The 18,288-nt window shown below is 43.1% G+C and overlaps 3 protein-coding genes across 5 annotated transcripts; 1 reads left to right on the forward strand and 2 right to left on the reverse strand.

The window, feature by feature from the left end:
- The first annotated feature begins 1,549 nt into the window (after positions 1–1,549).
- gng7 (guanine nucleotide binding protein (G protein), gamma 7) lies at positions 1,550–10,271 on the forward strand. Of its 3 annotated transcripts, none has more exons than XM_026340113.1 (4): positions 1,550–1,666; positions 4,529–4,682; positions 5,451–5,566; positions 5,817–10,271. In XM_026340113.1, the coding sequence occupies exons 3-4, from the start codon at positions 5,486–5,488 to the stop codon at positions 5,940–5,942; spliced, it is 207 nt and encodes a 68-aa protein (XP_026195898.1). In that variant the 5' UTR covers positions 1,550–1,666; positions 4,529–4,682; positions 5,451–5,485; the 3' UTR covers positions 5,943–10,271. The 3 variants fall into 3 exon arrangements, with proteins under 3 accessions (XP_026195898.1, XP_026195899.1, XP_026195900.1); XM_026340114.1 differs by lacking the exon at positions 1,550–1,666 and adding an exon at positions 1,673–1,909; XM_026340115.1 differs by lacking the exon at positions 1,550–1,666 and adding an exon at positions 1,677–1,822.
- Positions 10,272–11,763: 1,492 nt separating this feature from the next.
- Positions 11,764–14,111, reverse strand: LOC113148609 (growth arrest and DNA damage-inducible protein GADD45 beta-like). The gene is made up of 4 exons (XM_026340353.1): positions 13,957–14,111; positions 13,199–13,300; positions 12,843–13,059; positions 11,764–12,649 (listed from the first exon to the last, which is right to left on the reverse strand). Exons 1-4 carry the CDS (start codon positions 13,992–13,994, stop codon positions 12,545–12,547), a joined length of 462 nt encoding a protein of 153 aa, XP_026196138.1. The 5' UTR covers positions 13,995–14,111; the 3' UTR covers positions 11,764–12,544.
- A 407-nt stretch (positions 14,112–14,518) lies between these two features.
- Positions 14,519–17,833, reverse strand: LOC113148607 (interferon-induced protein 44-like). The gene is made up of 8 exons (XM_026340352.1): positions 17,748–17,833; positions 16,463–16,971; positions 16,215–16,266; positions 15,913–16,108; positions 15,616–15,768; positions 15,357–15,528; positions 15,016–15,116; positions 14,519–14,928 (listed from the first exon to the last, which is right to left on the reverse strand). The coding sequence occupies exons 2-8, from the start codon at positions 16,938–16,940 to the stop codon at positions 14,713–14,715; spliced, it is 1,368 nt and encodes a 455-aa protein (XP_026196137.1). The 5' UTR covers positions 16,941–16,971; positions 17,748–17,833; the 3' UTR covers positions 14,519–14,712.
- Between the last annotated feature and the right edge of the window lie 455 nt (positions 17,834–18,288).

The raw sequence follows: 18,288 nt of genomic DNA on the forward strand, positions 1-18,288 counted from the left end.
TAATGCAGTAATATTGTCCACAGTATTCTGTGTGTAAATTATTTGGCACAAAGAAAAACAAATTGACTAAACAAATGGCCACATCCACAAGATGGAGGATGGAGGATGGAGGATGGAGGGTCAGGTGTAGATGATGTTCTTCTGCAGTGGTGCGAATTTATGTGATGAGTATGTAGACAGAAATAGAGTAGAGGACTCTTGGGACCCCGAGGATCCCACTTTGCCTGTGTGCATGCGTGTGTGGGTGGAGGTGCTACCTCTGTCAGCCTGAGAGCATCTTTCAGTCGTGACTCATGGGCTTCCACCGCTGATTTCTTAGAAAATGAAGAGCTGTGCTGTAATCCACTGTAACCTCCTGCCTCTTCAGCAACACACGCAGGATGGAGGGGGAGGAGGGAAGGACGGGGAGAGAGAGAGAGAGAGAGAGAAAGGAGGAGGAAAGCGAGACGAAAGACGGAGGGAGAGGAGAAAAAAAGGGGAGAAAGAGAGTCAAAAGGTGAGAAAATGCAGGAGAAACGAATGGATCAGCACGATTCATCAGTGGGAAATGAAGCCAATGCGGTGCTGAGTTATAAATAGATTGTTCTTTGGTTATAATAAGAATGGCTGCAGAAGCTTGTGCGCATCAAAGCAGCATTAATTCAATTCTGAGGGGACCTACATCACCAACACCAAAGCATGTGTAAAATAATATCCTACACATCAGACCTTTGTCCCTTCCACCACCGAGCAAACATCCAGCCAATGATCACACAGCAGATGCGGCACTTTTAGCTCGGTGTGGAGGAGTGAGGCAAAGCAGTTGGGTGGAAACGGAGGATGCGTGTTTTCGCTGGGGCCTGCCAGGAATACAAGGAGCGGCCCACACCTCCCTGGAGAAGACGGCACTGCGGGTGAAGCAATGGTGCCACCGTGTGGCAACACAAGGCAGCGGACTCCCCTCTGGAGAGAATCGGTTTTTAGTGGATGACACTCAGATTCACATGTGCATGACAGAAGTAATAAATCCACACTTGTTGCAGGTTTAAGATTAATAGTGATGGCAGAACTAGGAAGTTATTGCAGAACACAAGGCATCAACCAGTGCGCTTTATTTCTATTGCAAAGTCTGTCTTTTTTTTTTTTGATGAATTGCTTGAGCTCCGAGCAAAAAGATCCAATTTACAATGGATTCAAAGCGTTATTAGACGTGTTAGAGGGAAGGAAATACCATTCAAGCAGTGTCCTACATATGATAAATATTAAATCAGGGTTAGCGCACGGGGGGAAAGTAAAAACACATTCTGAATGAGACTTTCATTCATGCAGCTGTTACTCAATCAGCACTTCACAGCAGCCGAACCTAAGTCTCCAGGTGATGAATAAGACTCTAGATGTCCCGATGTTAATATTCTCATTCAGAACAGGCTTGACTCGAGGTGATGCAGATCCGTATGAAAGTCTGGAAACGAAGCCCTTTGCTTTAACGCGAAGGGCTGCTGTCACTGGATCGGATGGAGGGAGGGAGAGGGAGAGTGGGAAGAAGGGGAGGGGGGTTGAGGAGTGGACAGACACTGGTAACGGAGGGGGAGGCGTTTGGCTTGGTGAAGACGGGGAGTGAACGAGCAGAGAGGGTGAGAAACCAGCGGATCTGGCCCTTTAAATCACCAATACAGCACATTCGGAGGTGAGTTTGGAGATATTCTCGTATTTTTTGCGCCTCTGCAACCCCGGCTTCTCGTCACCGAGGGCGGCTGCAGCGAAAAGGGGCTTCATCAGTGTCACGAATCCGGATTTCCCCAGCCCTTTGCCGGCAGAGAGGGTGGGGAGGACCGGGGACAGGGTCAGTGGAAGATTTCCTACAGCTCGGCTGGACTCTGAAGATGCACAAGCCACTATCGCCTGAAACCTCCGGATCTTTTCTGTTGAAGTAGGCCCTTTGCCGATCATTTGCATAATAGCGGAACATAAAGGCATGCGCTCCAGTCTTGTGCCCATTGTCGCTGGATGGGTTTATATTGGCTGCTGGAGCCTGCCTCCCTCAAAACATGTCACCACCCTGCTCCCACGGCTAACAGTCAGGGCCTATTTGCAGAGCTGGAGCGGTCAAGTCTGCTCTTAGAAAATCTTATCTTTATATATTTGGCTCCTTGATGTGTGCACAGAGTCTGCCCGCGACTGCGCGCTTGTGCGCTAGCGTGTGTATGTATGCGCGTGTTGTGTGGATAGCCATGGGAGAGAGAGGACATGCTGTTCTATCCATCAAAATGCCCGCATTGTGTTTTCACACGGCAGAGGAGCGAGCGGGGCCTATAGCGGAGGACATGGCTTCGTACTGCAGGCCCGATCAGCGCTCTGGAGCTGCTACGATCAATAAGGATTGATGCATTTTTGCGCGTCTTGAGAGCTGCTGTGGGCTCAGTGGCTGCCTGGTCGGTTGGTTGGCTGGGGCCCGATCAGCCCTGGTGATGTTTCTGGTCCATGCTAAGACTAAGGTCCAGCTCACTGTGACCTATGCGTTTTGCTTCGGTGCGTCCGCTTTGCAAGAAAATGTTTTCATTTGCGGACGTAGGAGAGAGTGAGATGCGGAGGGGCAGAGATTCATGTTGGTGCTGGTTGGTCAGGGTACAGCTCAGTTCTCTCGGCACGGAATGCGCCATAGCAGAAAGTTTGAAAAATCAACAGGCTGAAGAAATCAGAGCACAGAGCATATGATGTCTCCAAATTGTTAAAAAATTATAATTTCTTTTATATAACTGTGTTTCTGTGAGTTGCCATGTGCGGGAATTAAAGCAAAACCATCATCTGCATCTTAATGTCCGATTTAAAAACTCCACAGCAGCTTGTACCCAAAGAGCTGTGCTGGAAGAAAATGGAAATTCAGACTGTTGAAAACAGTCCTGCATGTAGACTGTACTGTTCTGTTTCTGGTTGGCTGGTGTGGACTCAACTCCACCCAGGGCCAAGAGGCTCCAGTGTGTGGTGTTTGTATTGTACAGTATTGATAGATGTTGATGTAGTCTGTAGGTAAATTTGTATTATTGTGTTGGACATTCCACCGAGGTTTCTAGCTTGTTCAGTCCTAGTTTTGTGTCCAGTTTCTGTCTCTCTGAGCCTTTAGTGAAGATCTGGCTGATAGAGCGACACCAGATAATAACAAACATGCAGTGTGCTGTGATGATGAAGATGTGAAGAGGTGAATGACACACACCTGAAACCCCAGAGGTGATTCCAACCTGATACCAAGAACTACCTGGGCCAGAATCCCTCATATCAATACTGATACCTATAGTTTGTACTAAGAGCAAATTACTAATAACTTAGTAGAAGCAAGGTGCAATCAAATATTAAGCATGTCCCTTCTCTGTGATGTGTTAATACTTTAATATTATACACTTCAAACATTTATGCTCTCAGAATATGGCACAGCTTTTATCACTTCAATTCTCAATTCACAACCTAAGTATCAGCAGCATTTTGCTTTTCAAAGACAAGCACAACAACTACTTTGAATGTGATGGAGAACAAGGGACACACAGAAAAGGAAAACTTCCAAAGTGGGAAACCTTTTCCACTATGAGACAATTTGGAATTGGAGTTTTGCACAATGGACGGCGCACAATCTATGTAAAGTATAACATAACAAATGTGCATGCAAAGATAGGAACAGAGGGAGAGAATTTCATCAGGTGTTATAAGTCTATTCACTTTTTCCACCCTCTCTCTCTCTCGCACACACACACACACACACACACACACACACACACACACACACACACCATAATTACAGACATGAATCTCTGAGTTGCTCAACAGAAGGAGTAATTAAAGTAGGACTCTCCTCTCGAGAGCGACAGACAGTGGGACAGAGTGAGAGATAAAGTTTTAAAATGCTCGTAGTGATGTATGTGAGGAGTGAGGTGTGTTTCAATCGTATGTGCTGTGCTGGTGGGGAAGCTTCCCAAAAGTAAGTGAGATAAAAAAGAAATAAACTCAAAAAATAATAAGAAATTAACTTAAACTAAAGTTTATTGAGGTTTTGAATTAGATTTTATGACCAAAGGTACGAGAGAAAGTTCTTGTATTGGATCAGCGATGCAGGAATGTGCCACCGTCTGATCAGTTAAGTGGGATTATTGGTGTTTTGTGGAGAAAAATGAAGTTGTGATGACAGACATTTGTAGTATGGATGATAAGGCAGACGATGACAAGTCTGCTGCTGAAGTACACTCCACCTTCCCAAAAGGTGAAAAACTGAACTGCAGTTTCATTCTCCTCTTGTCTTTATACAGTAATGTGGTTCCAGCAGGTTCAAAATAAAACTGACTTTTTATTTAGATGCTAGTTTCTTCGTTAGTAATTAGTACAAATCACCATTTTAATGCATTGATTTTATTGTCACAGCTGTTAAACATAGCACAGACCTACTGTACCTATATACTGTAGAAGTGCTGATCAGCAAATATATCAAATGTGTGTTAAAGCACGTGTGTTTTGTAACATGAAAGCCAGGTCACCTGCTCATCTCACCTGTTCTCCTTACACACAGAGACAAGCCGATGTGAGCTCAGTCATCATCCAGCTCTGTCGTTTTGACTTGGCAGCTGTTTTACGGCCACCCCCCTGCACATTCCCCACGATTGTCCTCTCCATCCAGTCGCATTAGTGTTCAGAGACAGTCCTGTCTGCACACCACCAGTCAGGTAAAAATACTCTGTTACCTATATTTACACAATGTTTGTAGAACATTCAGCACGAATGACAGATATTATAAAATACCAAACAGCCTTTAACATGTCAAGTTTCTAATGAGCTACTGTACTGTGCACATCACCTTCTTAAACTGCATTGTGGTCAAGAAAATAGCCATTATTTCCTCTGATTGTGTTGCACCAGCACCTATTCACCTCACAGTGGTGCTATAATTCTTCTGCCGAGCGCTTTGAATGAAGCTATTGCTGAATTAAATGTCTGAGTCTGTATATGAATCAGTGCATTATTAATGCAGTGATTGTTCTTTTTAATCAAACTAATGCATTATTCAGAAAGCTATAATGCACGTTACTGGATGAATGGTAGGGAAAACCTTCGAGACGTACATGGTGCATCTTTCGCTTTGTATGAGTTAAATATTGCTGCGCATGCTTCTTGACGATTAAACGTAATAAATCAAACTGATGGTTTTCAAATATTCAACATTAAATACTCATAAATAAGCTTTATGCCACCAGATTATTCCAACAAACACATGACATAAATCTTAATATGCAAACTCACATATCTGTCTGGACATGCAAAACTATGTTCCAGCGTCCAGTTTTGAGAGAGTGTGCTCTGTCTGAATGTCTTCTGCCCAGCCCATTCCCTCCCTGTGTATCCACCTAAGGTGTGCCCACATTTTTGATTAAATCATCCGTCGCTGTCTGCATAGTAAACTTCTTTTTTTTTTTCTTTCTCTGTCTCCCATTCAGTTTTCTCCAGTGTTGCTGTATGCTGATGGATCAGTATGTCTACAACTAATAATATCGCCCAGGCCAGGAAACTGGTGGAGCAGCTGAGGATTGAAGCAGGGATTGAACGCATTAAGGTACAATAATAGTTTACTTCAGTGTGCGTGTTTGTTTGTGTATTTGTGCATCACTGTCTCACCTCTCTTTCTTTCTCCACATTCACCTGTTCCTTCCATTTCTTTTGCTTATCCTCATCCCTACTGATGCTCCCAACACCTTTTTTCATGTTTCTTCTATTTTCTCTCACCTTGTGGTCGCATTTAAATTCCTCGACGTCTCCCCTCTTCTCCTCTTGGCCTTCCCTCTCGTCCCTCTCTCTCTTGTCAGGTGTCTAAAGCAGCAGCAGACCTGATGAGTTACTGTGAGCAGCACGCTAGGAGCGACCCTCTGCTGGTTGGGGTTCCCACCTCGGAAAACCCTTTCAAGGACAAGAAACCCTGCATCATCCTATAGCTGCGCTCCACCTCTCCTGCCCTCACACACACACACACACACACACACACACACACACATTCACATATACTTATGTACACACAAGCATACACAGACCTGCACATTTATTCAACTAGATTGATCCTCAGACACACATGCAAACACACACACACACAAGTAGCTCTGTAAAAGCTTACAGGGCTAAATCTAGTGTTCACACTCATAGAAACACACACTCCCAAAATAGCCACTCTGGAAAAGCGCCATACCCTGGAGCCACAGCTAGGGGTCAGGTATCACATGCTCACAGTGGCTGAGATCAGTAAATCACTGAGTATGATCCCAGGTGCTTTGGTAAAATTCATATATGCTGGTGAATTAACTACAAGTGTCAGCTTAACTCGAAAAAAGGGATTTGGACATTAATAGTCGTTTGGAAACTGGGATTTCTTTCTTCTTTTGTCATGAAATGAGGGGTTGGGTAAAGGATGGAGAGCTGCGCCATAGGCAGGGAGTAGGAGGATGCACATGGGCAACAGAAACGAATGGTAGGCGCTTCTGCCAGCCGTGCCAAACACGACCTGCTGTCCCGTTAAAAGCTCAATATAGCTTCATTGTTTGTGGGAGCTGAAAAGCAGTGAGGGCTTTGTCCTCAAACCTGCCTGTGCTAAGACACAGTGGGTCATTTCGGAGCTAAAGCCTTCGCCTTTATCGGGTTATAGCATGTTCCCACCCAATCCCGTATCAACAGACCTTCTCTGCCTGTGGCCTCACTATGGCCAAAACTCCAGCTGTGCCAACCTGTACAGAAAATCATCTGTAGATGCTGATCTGCTGTCACAGATTCAGCAGCAGTTTATTATTGCTGCAGTTGAATTCCATGTCTGAGCTGACGTCAGATCTGCACCTATGAGGGGAACACAATGAACCGCTCTACACAGAACTCAAGCTATTAACCCCAGACGTTTACTGCATTTTTCTTAAGAAATACTTGTTTGTGAACTCAGTGTATGTTTTGATATTTTGTTCAAGCATTACTTAACAAATAAGATATTATTGTACATTTTTTGATTGTTTTGCTTTGACTTAGGTGTTGTCCCTGGTTGATCAGGTTTCTTTTCCTGCTAGTAACGACAGGAGATCTGGTTGTAAGCCAGTGGTAATACCTAACCAGATACCTGCTAGGATCTTAGACAAAGGTTTCTACTGTACATCAAGCCTCCCTGTGCTTTACCCTGAGAGAGGGCAAGGTTGAAGACTGACCACGCCTGAGATTCAGTCTGTAAGGACTGCAAGGTTGGAGGAGAAAACTCAAATGTATAAAGTAAAAGTAAAGCTTTCCCTTTCATATCGTGTCCACTCCTGTTGGATATTTTAATTGGCAGTTTTGCAAAACAAGAGATGGCTTGCACTGGATTGTGCAAAGATGGAGGTGTTTGGGGGTGAGTTTTGTTGGCCTCTATAGAAGTTGGGTATGTCTTACTTTAATGCATAATCATTTTGCTATAAATAAGACTCAAACGACCACTTTAACAGCCTTCCAGCTTGCTTTAATGTGAGCGCAAACTGGGACTGGTTCAGTTAGAGCCATTGGTCCCCTCTTGATTTCCTCCTCTCCTCCACAACGCTCCTTCTCTCTGAAAAACCAAACTTGATTGTAAAAATTGAAGATAAACTGAAAAAAAAAAAATAGTTACGAGAAACAAACTTAGTGTATAAACTTTCTTTCAGACGTGCAGAAGTGATAAGTTGAAGAGTAGCTGTTTTGGGTTTATTTTTGAGTTTTCTTCTTTCTATGGAGTCCATGGAACCTGGTCAGTTGAGTATTACCCTGTACAGTGTTTGTAAAATACAAAATCTAAACACAGAACCGCCCTCTGTGGATGTTGGATTTTTTAGTACTACTTATTTTGTTCTGTCAGTCAGGATCATATCTGTCTTCATTTACTTTTATCATTATTAATATAAATCTTTCGGCATTCAGGTTTTTTGATGGCTTGCAATAGCGGAGGCTGGTTTTAGCCACAGACACAAATGCAAACATCTTATGAGGATAAAACAGTATAAGATAGAACTAAAGACCCACTAAGGTTTAGGTTTAGGATTATATCCTGTTAGAGGATGAATCAACATCGGACCTCATTCCAGTGGCAAAAACCAACCTCCTAACCTATCCTTTAACACCAGAGCAGCCCACAGATTAGAACTGTTTCTTAAGAGTTTATTTAGGTGAGTGACGGACACAAGGACAACACACACATACACACAAACACACCCACACCTTCTTGTGCAGTTGCTTTTTCAGTTTTGAAGCATTATTGTCAGATGTGTAAGGTAAAAGGAGCTGTAAAGCTTTTTATTGGGAGCTGGTTTTGATCGTTAATTGCTGAAAGAAGAGAGCTGCGTGCCGTCATATTTACACGTCAGCATCTTGCTGAGGTTTTTGTGAAAGGCGTACAGAGAAAGAACAGGGTGGGGTGACATGGACAGGACTAACAGTTGCTGACATACTCTCGGGGGGGGGGGGGGTTGATCACAGAGATTTTGTGCTCTCTAATCACTAGGTAAATATGACCCTCCAGCTACACCTACTTGTGGGAGTCAGGAGGATTGTGCAGGTGGTGAGAGGTGAGCAGTTGTTTGTGAGTTAATGGGTCCACACCTGCTCATCTGTGGGGATGTGTGAGACTGCGTAGAGTTGGTAAAAGTTATCTCCTACTCCTTCATGCACAGCCAGGTGAGCTGCACCCTAACCACCACCCTTTGCAGTATGTGTGCAAAGTTACCCAGCTGCTGACGCTGGGTGCACTTGCAAGGTGCAGAGACTAGTATCATTTAGCTGTTAGCAAGAAAGCATCTTTCTCCAAATGTCAAAACATTTCTTTAAGAGATACAGGAGTCGCTGATTTTTGTGTGATGGCTCCTGATACAAATCCCTCTTTTATCTCACATTTGCCTTTGTTCATAATACAGAGTGCAGGCTGTTCCCACAGTGCAGAAAGAGCAGGAGCTGGATAGCGGCCATAGTAAAGAGGCTGAGAGTATGTGTGTTTGTGTGCATGTGCGTGTGTGTGCGTGTGTGCGTCAGATTCATTTGAAAAGAATGATTTGGCAGAGCACAATGTGTAAGAACACATAGTGCCTCCAGTGCTGTGCAGAGTGTGACATAGTAATGTTACAGTAGTGCAGTGCTCTAGTTTTCAGGTCAGGGTGATTCTGACCAGAGGAGAGGGCATGTAATTCTGTGTGAGTCAGAATGGTATGCATGGACTCTTTATCAGTCAGAGGCTGGTGTGCACACGTTGGAGAAGAGAAAAAGAGGATGCTGTCACCAGAATTGTTCAGTTGAAGTGTGGGAGGCTATTTTTGATGTGATGACCAATAATAACCCCAGTAATAGTCACAAAGCTGACACATTCACACAATTCCTTTCTTGTTTAGCTCTATCTCTGCCTGTCTCAGCTAAATTATTTTAGCAACACTCAAAACTGGGAGCCAGATAAAGTAAATATAATAACTATACCAACAGAAACCTGAGGGCCAACTGCAGTGACACAAATGACGTTAGTCACATTTGCCATTAGGGATAAGTGACTTTTCACTTAGTCACAGAAGGAAAACGCAGTTGCTTGTGATATTTTTGCAAGGTGCAGCTGAACTGAAAGAGAATTAAAACTGACTCACATGACCTAACACAAGCACGCATATCATGTCAGCACACACGTTCACACACGCACATTGTCCTGATGATGTCTGACAGATATTTTTATTATTTGTTTGTTTTATTTATCATAATTGTTTTTCAATCATTCCATAGCTGGTTGGGCTTACAATCACAGGTAGCCGGCCTGAAGGACTGGTTTGGCTGACAGTTTGTCTGATTGGTTGGTATGTTAGTTTGCCTTATAGTGGCGTATATTGTGTCAATGCTGGTCTTGGGGTTATCAGATCAACAGAACGAACAGTCTTAAAGTAGAACACATGGCTCTAGATTGGAAATTCACTGGTGTTGTGACACAAAGTGAGCCCCTTGACATTCATATCCGGTCATGTGGGGAGAGTTGAGGCTCCTCACTGGTGGACTTTCACTGGTGAACATCACTCGCTCGGCTCTGAGCCCTTCCCGAGACTCATCTTTTGTGTTCTGATCTCCTGTGTATGCATACAGTATATGTATCTTTTTGCCTTGATTGATAATGGAGAAAATATATCTATTTTTTGTAACTGTTCTCTGATGTGCCATAACTCATGTTTTCTTGCACACTGTTAATATTTTGTGGATATTGCTGTTGAAAAAAAAAGATGATATTGAGAAGTAGATAACATTAATAAAAAGATGATATAATAACACACGGCTTTGTGTCTTTTACTTTTGGCTACAGAAGCATCGCGACTGGATGCTAAATTCATTTGGTTAGTTATAGAATGATATTCATGCATTTACATGTCCCACATAGCATAAGTTTTACTTACTTTTCACTTAGTGCCACAAACATGTCAAAATGATGTCTGAACCTTTGTTTATAACCAAATACCTGCAAAACCAATAACCCTTCCATCAGCCTCATGCTGATAGCAGATAATTGCTGCAAAATCTTTGCAATGATTTACTGTAATTCACAGACTTCACAGAACATTCAGGCCTAATAATCACATAGTGCAAAAACGAAACCCAAACAAAACAAACACAGAGCACATTTCATTTCACAGGAATATCATATCCTCTGTCTGAGGCCGCCCCTGTGCCCTTTGAAGCCCACACCAACGGTCACGAGTTGACTTCAAGTTTCAAACCATACTTTCTCCAGACCTCTCTACAAGTAAAAGCCAATTGGATAAACGGTTGAATAACCAAAGCCAATCAGAAATCAGCTCCCGGCGCAGTCACTCCCCTGTCCAGCAGATAGTAAACAAATGGGAGGTCCATGTGCCTGAATGTTCCCTCTGGCCTCCACTCTACAGCCGGAGCGGAGAGCAGACATGTGAGAGCAGAGGGTGGAGCAGTCATCATAACAGAGTGAAAAGAGGGCAGAGGGGAGGATAAACCACTTGTCGTGTGTTGCAGGAACATCTTGCTACTTAATCATATGGAGATACTGTGGCATGGGCAAGTTCGTTCAAGCGCGACTGGCCCGTTTTGGCTTCCTCAGCACAATCTGCATCATATGATTAAAAAACATGCACACAACAAACTGTAAATGACCTCTGAGAAATGCAGTCTTAACGTTTTTACAGGCATCTTTCGTGCAGCATTTCCCCCCCTCTTCTCTTTTTTAGCTTGCAGGGACAGTAGCACTGCACCCACTTGTTTTGCTGGTTTGTTCCAACACAATGAGTTTCTGTCTCCACCCCAGTTTATCACTCTGACTTATGTTTACTACAAAAGCCTGGCAGCTGATTAGTGGGACCAAAGAGAAAGGCATGTGCATGTTTGTTGGGTTTGGTTTTTGTTTTTTTTCCATTACTTCAACCCAAATGTAAACTGTGCTTGCGTGACTCAAGCTGATTCCATGACGCATGCTTGGCTTTTGTTTTGAAATATTAGCAGAAACCTTTTGATAGAGCAAGAGCCAGTCAATTATGAACACAATAATTTATTGACTTAGTTAACAGAGCTCAAAAATCAACCATAAATAGCTACAGCAACAATTGATACAATTAATAAATTAACAGTGTAGCTAGTTAATATTAGTTCAACAGCATTTTATCAAAAAGGCAGCATTCTCTAAGGCACAAAGATTGTTTTTGGAAGTTTAGTCATGGCAACTGGACTTCCTTTAGTTGCCATGACTAAACTTCCAGATAACTTCACCTGGACGACTGAGAATCTTCACCGACAAAGATTGTTTTCTTTTTTTGTACAATAATAATTTAAAGTTGACAACAAAGTCCATTCTGCATCCTCCTTTTGACCAAAATGCATCAGGATCTGAGCCCCCTTTTGCAGTTTTTCGGTCCTGCCAATAGATTCTGTGCGACTTAACTCTTAACATCATTTCCATTTCAGTTTCCATGGTGACGATTCCTCTGCAGGTTCAGCTGCTCATTTCAAGAACGCACACGCTGCACGCCCAGTCTTTACTAAAGAAAGATACAAGTATTGTCCACGCATACCACGCATTCTCGTTCTCTTACACACACACACGCACTCACTTATCTCCCATGACTCTCCCATGTGAGAATACACAGGAATGTCGGGCATAGTTTCACTATTACAGCATTCCTGTGCAGTTCTTTTAACACACAGGTTTTCCAGAAACAAGCCAGGGTGTGGAGGTTCTGCTTTCAAAGCTCCTCTTCCTTTTTTCCCATTAATGCCACACCCTGCAAAAGATTCGGAGTGGCCCTCAGGACTAAACAGAAGCTTAGGTTTTGTTTTACTGACAGTGTAAAAACAATGTGGCCTGGATGGGAATCTGCTTTTGTGGTTGAATCTTTTGCACAACACGGATGTCCGACTGTTTCACTAGTGACTGACAGGAAGTCCTTGGTTCCTGCTTGTTGTCAGTCGAGTCAGCCTATCCGAGTCCACGCTAGGCCATCCCTGCTTTAGCCACATTAGATCCTTCAGTTCATCAGTATCTGAAGCTCGTGTGGTTGTTGATGAGGGGGCGCCAGACCAGTCAGCGTTCCTGCAGGACCAGTTCAGGCACCCACTGGTGAAGGCGTCGGCTCTCCTGGCAGTATGTGCCCACCTCCTGTAGCCTGCAATGATCAGCCTGAGGGTTCTGCATGCGAGAAAAATAAAAATCACATTTAGAATTTAGTGTGTACACAGCTTTTGGTGAAAACTAGAAATGTAAAAATAAAAATTATTAAAGACTTGAATATTTTAGCTTCTGCACGAAAATAATATGTAATACATCTGCACTTTTGTTTTTCAGTTACATAAGAGGCTTAGGCTGTGCTGAGTCAACACACCGTAACCAGCATGCAGTGGAGGTCCCCATGCTCTTCCTGATTTTTGTTGGCATGCGCTGCTCCCAGCAGCTGCTGGAGTCTCTGAATCCCTGAGACTCGCAGGATGGTGATGCCAGTGTCGCAACAGAACGACTGTAGCAGGGTAAAGTGGATCTGCAGCGCCACGTCGTCCTCATCGTCACCTGCCAGGACGCACAGGACCACATTGTCTGGATCTCTGAGGAGGAGAAATGAGGAAATGATATGTTTCAGTTAGACACTCACATGCCTTGGATGGTTTTGTTAGGCATGGTTATTCTTTGCAAATGAAAGAGAAGCAAATGTTTGTGTATTTTTTTTTAATAGTTCCAACTCACGCATTAAGAAGTTTAGCTGATTCATAGATGCCAATGGTCAGGCAGTCTTGTTTCTGGGCCGTCACCAGCAGCTCCTCCAGAGCCAGACCCACCGATTGCATCCTGAGGAGGAAAGAAAGAGAAATCAGCCTTCTGTGTACTACAAGAAATCCACACAGTGGTGTCTGCTGCAGTTCTTCTTAAGATTTAATTATTACTTAATGCTTTTAATAAACTGTTGTTACCAGTGCAGGTGAAGTCAGATAAAAAGCACATGTGCTCAATTTGTTCATTTGCACGTGTGGAGAATTGTGATAAATCAGGTATTTAGACTTTGACCCTCTGATGTATAACCTGTATGGTTCACACAGGATCCTCACTGCTGGGTGTGCAACATGAACCCAAAATGCTTAACACCGAAATTCAATCGTTTCTAAATATAGTAGCAGTTATGGTAACCTCATGAGATATTGCATTTTACTTTTACCTCTGCAGTGCTCTTTCTTGCCACTTTGGTAAACATGTGTTCTGACACTATTTCCATTTGTTTCGATGATGATCATTAAACGCAGCAGATATCTGAGGAGCTGCTGAGCGCTATTGCGCACGCACGGTTAAATAAAGTTGTACTGGGTCCACTTGGGTTTCTTTGAACCTCTGCAACGTGGGATTTCTGCAGCTCAGGTAAAACTCACCGGTAATCGATTTATCTTATTTCCACCCACATGAGACCGTCGCTAAAACCCGACACAAGTGCAACAAAAGTAAGAAAACCTCACCTGTTTTCGGCGGATCCGAAGCTCTCCTCTGGACTCATGTTCGCAAATCAAAAAACGCGTGATGGTAATCCGGTTTTTCCACTATCCCCTGCGCACGTCCAGTCTGCTCCAAGCTGTTTGCAGCTTTTGTTGTTGGCAACGTTGCGACACACTCTTTATACCGAGGCCCAGAGGAGGGCGGCACCGAAACTACCCGTGTTTTGCAATTGGCTCGAAAGAAACCCAACGTTTCTCTTTGTCATGTGGGCTCCGGGCTTTTGTTTGTTTATACTGAGTGACGACTGCACAAGCACATGAAAGCACGACTTAATGATCCATGGGACAATGCTGTGCACGCAAACGTGACCTTAAAGAAACACATCTCTAAAGTCTGATGGTCCACTGTGGACCCTCGTTGTGCAACATGAGGCTCCTCTTTTCATAACATCCCAAAGTTTCCATAACAGAAGACCAGATTATGAAATTGAGACTGACATCTAGTGGAAAACAGAGGGAAAGACAAGTTTATGCAACCATGCCACTGTTGTAAAACTCAGTCACAAGATACAAAGAAAAACAGGCAGAAGTTGATACAAAGGTTTATTTTTCTATTATATAAGTGTAACATCTGGGTTGTTTTTTAGTTTCACATGTCATTCCTAAACTTGGAGTGGAAAAAGAGCAGACAAGATAAACAACGCAAGTTACTTTTTAGTATATGACAGTAGTGAAATACTGTATAGAGGTATATTGAAGTAAACTGTGTTCAGTGTTTTATCATAAGACCGGTCGGATATGAGTGTTTGATCTGTAGAGCTCCACCTCCTCTGTATCCTGGTTCTCAAAGAAGCTGTCTGAGTAGTTTAGCATCTGCTCCACGGCGGTGAAGAGCAGTATGTCAGTATCCTGGTTCAGGTCCAGCTCATCACTGTAGTTCTTCACAGGTATGATACATGACAAGGGGATGCCCAGACCCTCACTCAGCTCTCGCGCCTGGAAGACAGCAAACGTGCACAGATTGAGTTATCACCGCTGCCACGACTTCTCAACTAATTCAGCACGTGACTGTGTGAACTTGACCATTTTCTGTATGTAAACGCTGCGATAAACATTCGTCAAGTCTTCAGCCACTATGGGACAGGCCTCGTCTACTTTGGTCATCAGAAGAAGCTGGGGGATTCCTAGAAAGGGTTAAAATGGAGAGAGATATCAGAACATAAACAAAGTGTAAAAGATTAAAGGAGAGAATCAGGTGAAAGCTCACTGACACCAGAGCAAAACAATCAATGTTTTGACAGAGAAAGTCCAAAAAGAATCAGAGTGGAAACTGGTGTCAGTCGTGTATAAAATAACATAACATCATAATACATCAGGACACTGGGCTGTTGATATTCTGAAAAGAACATTATTCCACCGCTAACCAAGCAGGTTTGTCTTTTTCCGGATGGCAGCAAACTTGTCCAGCATTTTTGGAGTCAGGAGAGAGACCTTGCAGGTGTCGACCACATAAACCACACAGTTAATTTTGTCATTCAGAGTCACGTCCTTGTTGTAGCCAGGAGAAGTCTCCTGAAGAGGAGCAGAGGGACTAAACTGGAAGACAAATAAAACATTGTCATTAATCACTCAATGGCGCAGATGTAGGCAAATAGATGGAGGAGAGGTGGTTATTTGAGAGACCTGATAGCGATCCTTGACGTGACCCTTGCAGATGTTGACGATGTCGTCAATGTCCAAACCAGCATCTGCATCTTCCTCCAGCCCCATTGTGTCGCACAGGATCAGAGGAAGAGTCCCACCGCCTTTCCCTGCTTTGATGGTGTAGGTGCGAAACTACAAGCGAGACAAGAATATTATTATTATTATGCTTTTTATATGACAACGAGTGTTTGAGGAATGGAAACCACAAGCTACTCTGCTTTAAGGATAACTTAGCTTTTTGCACTGTAGCAAACAGAAAAGCCATATTTCCACTACCTGAGTAGTCAGGCTCTTCCGTCCTGCACCGGCGATGGCCTGAGACGTCATGTTGCCTCGAAAAGCTGAGTTGATGGAGTTGAAGAAACTGGACTTGCCAGCCCCGACGGGACCCACCAACAACACCCGAGCTTGATGGACTGTGTTGATGTCCGGCTTGTAGCTCTGGATGACGTTCATTAACTCCTTCTTTCTCCTAGAAGAAACATTAGTCCACCTTTAGAGGTCTAGTTTGTGTTAGCTACAGAGATACAAGAAAACTCCACCTTAAATAATAGCAAAAGTCACAGATTTCTACATACTCAGCAGTCCACTGGATGATCCTCCAGGGTTTAGCTAGGAGATCTCCCAAACCTGCAAGAAAAAAAATGAACGTGATATTTCTCTTTAAATCAATATTCTCTCACTTCACTCAACCTTACTGAGTAATATTATTACTTACACATTTACATAACACATATACATAATATTCATGTTGTGTAAAAAGTAAAACAATGTGTGTTAAAAACATCTTCTATTTTGATAAGAGTGCTCTCCAATCCTCACACACCTTCAACTCGATACACTTCTAGCTCAGTCAGTGCCAAGTTCCCGCCGTGCATAGCTGCTGCGTTGAAGTTGAACGCCTGCCCTGGGTTGGACTGGATTTGAGGACGGTCTTCGTGCAAGAACACCAGAGCTCCATAATTTGGACCAGTGGCCGCATCTGTGAACGCAGCCTGTCCAGTGATACCTGCCACCCTCAGCGGTTTGTTTTCCGCAGTGATGCTGTAGAGGAAAGCCTCCTGGTCGTGGATGGCTTGTCCGGACTGCGAGTAGTTCTTAGAGGTGTAAGCTCCAAAAACAAACCCTGCGTTATTGTAGGCGACGATGATTGTGGGTCCCTGCACATCGCAGCGGCAGTGGAAAGCAGCAGCAGTGAAGCCATGGACACTGGCTTTGTAGAGAAGGTGCAGTGTGGCATGACCAAAGAGGGAGTGCAGCTTTTTCTGCTGCTCTTTAGACAGGTTGGATCTGACCACAGACATGATGGAGGTCACACTTTCCAAACACAGGATGCTGCAATAGATTGAGATATTATGTTAAATTAAGTTATATTTCAAGGAGTCATTTCTCAGAATTCATGATGTTGTGTGAAATATTAAATATCGTAATTCCTCTGAAATGTCTTAATACCCCCAGCCCTACCCTTTAGAACCTACACAGCAAATCTGCTGGTGTTAAAATTTCAGTGTTAGTTGAAATCAGAGTTCTGGAGAAATCAGAGTTCCTAGTTATTTTAACGTTCTTAAGATAAAAAACAACACTTCAAGAGTCATTTCCTAAGAAGTGTCAGTGAGGATTTTACACCCTATAGGGTCTGTAATGGCTCTTTTGTTTGAACTAAGGTATCAGAGTCCATCTGAGTCCTTCTTTGTATTTCTGTGCTCACATTTCACGGTGCCACACCACAGTTAGTTCGGCAGAACGAGTAGCATTTAAGTCATTGTATAAATTCAATATATTTTATTCATATAGGACTTTTTTTAATTATTTGAGTTGCTAACCATTTCTGCCATATCACACAAGTTTAGTTTCACTTTTACTTTCACATTATGGATGAATGTAAAGTTGTAGCCTACAACTTTTAACAAACTTGTAAAAAACTGCGGCCACCTAACATTATGAAAACGTTACAGAAAAGATCGTCCTGTCACTGTGTGTGATTATTAAATAAGATAATACAAAGCACCTCAGATGGAAAAAGTGGGAACACAAAGCTAAAGTAAAAGTTGCATCTTGTCCAGAAATTACATTCAACATCAATCAATGAGCTCATAAGAGAAATAGCTCACCTGCAATGCAGAAACACTGTAAAACTGCAAAACTGTTGAATGTGAAGCTGTTAGAGTTCAGTGGTTGTGTGCTTCCCAGTCCAGCAACTTACAGAAATGAAACTAAATCAGTGTATGTCCCTTAGGGAGGGTCCACCTTTGAAATACGAAACCTGCCATTGTTTGTAATTTCCTGGTTCTCTGCTTCAAACTGAAACTAAAAGTTAACTGGAACTTCATAATACTTTATAAGAGTTCTGTTAAGTTGTATTTTATTAGTGTTCTGTTTATGTGACTAACAGAGTTGCTATTTCATTTTATTGCAAGCTGAAGCAGGATTCTGGATTTTGTTGCAGACGCTCGATGGGCTCACACTGTCACTGCAAATACAGAGACAACAGTAAGACAGCACAATTTCACATCCTCTTGCACCTCCCCATACTTCAAAATTATTATCCACCCTGAATCAATATGTACTTTAGCTAAAAAACAAGGTAGATGATCACCGAGGTGTCACTTATCACTTTGAATCTTCACAGTGAAACATTATCAAAACTTGAGT

Source organism: Anabas testudineus, chromosome 22, assembly GCF_900324465.2.
Source record: "Anabas testudineus chromosome 22, fAnaTes1.2, whole genome shotgun sequence".
Lineage (NCBI taxonomy): Eukaryota > Metazoa > Chordata > Actinopteri > Anabantiformes > Anabantidae > Anabas > Anabas testudineus.

Coding starts and splice junctions, on each gene's coding strand:
- gng7 (XM_026340113.1), top strand. CDS start 5,486: ATGTCTACAACTAATAATATCGCCCAGGCCAGGAAACTGGTGGAGCAG. Junction 5,567..5,816: donor CAGGGATTGAACGCATTAAG/GTACAATAATAG, acceptor CTCTCTTGTCAG/GTGTCTAAAGCAGCAGCAGA.
- LOC113148609 (XM_026340353.1), bottom strand. CDS start 13,994: ATGAGTCCAGAGGAGAGCTTCGGATCCGCCGAAAACAG. Junction 13,301..13,956: donor TTCGGATCCGCCGAAAACAG/GTGAGGTTTTCT, acceptor TTTCCTCCTCAG/GATGCAATCGGTGGGTCTGG. Junction 12,650..12,842: donor TCCACTGCATGCTGGTTACG/GTGTGTTGACTC, acceptor TCTCGCATGCAG/AACCCTCAGGCTGATCATTG.
- LOC113148607 (XM_026340352.1), bottom strand. CDS start 16,940: ATGTCTGTGGTCAGATCCAACCTGTCTAAAGAGCAGCAGAAAAAGCTG. Junction 16,109..16,214: donor ATCATCCAGTGGACTGCTGA/GTATGTAGAAAT, acceptor TGTTTCTTCTAG/GAGAAAGAAGGAGTTAATGA. Junction 15,529..15,615: donor ACGTCAAGGATCGCTATCAG/GTCTCTCAAATA, acceptor TTTGTCTTCCAG/TTTAGTCCCTCTGCTCCTCT.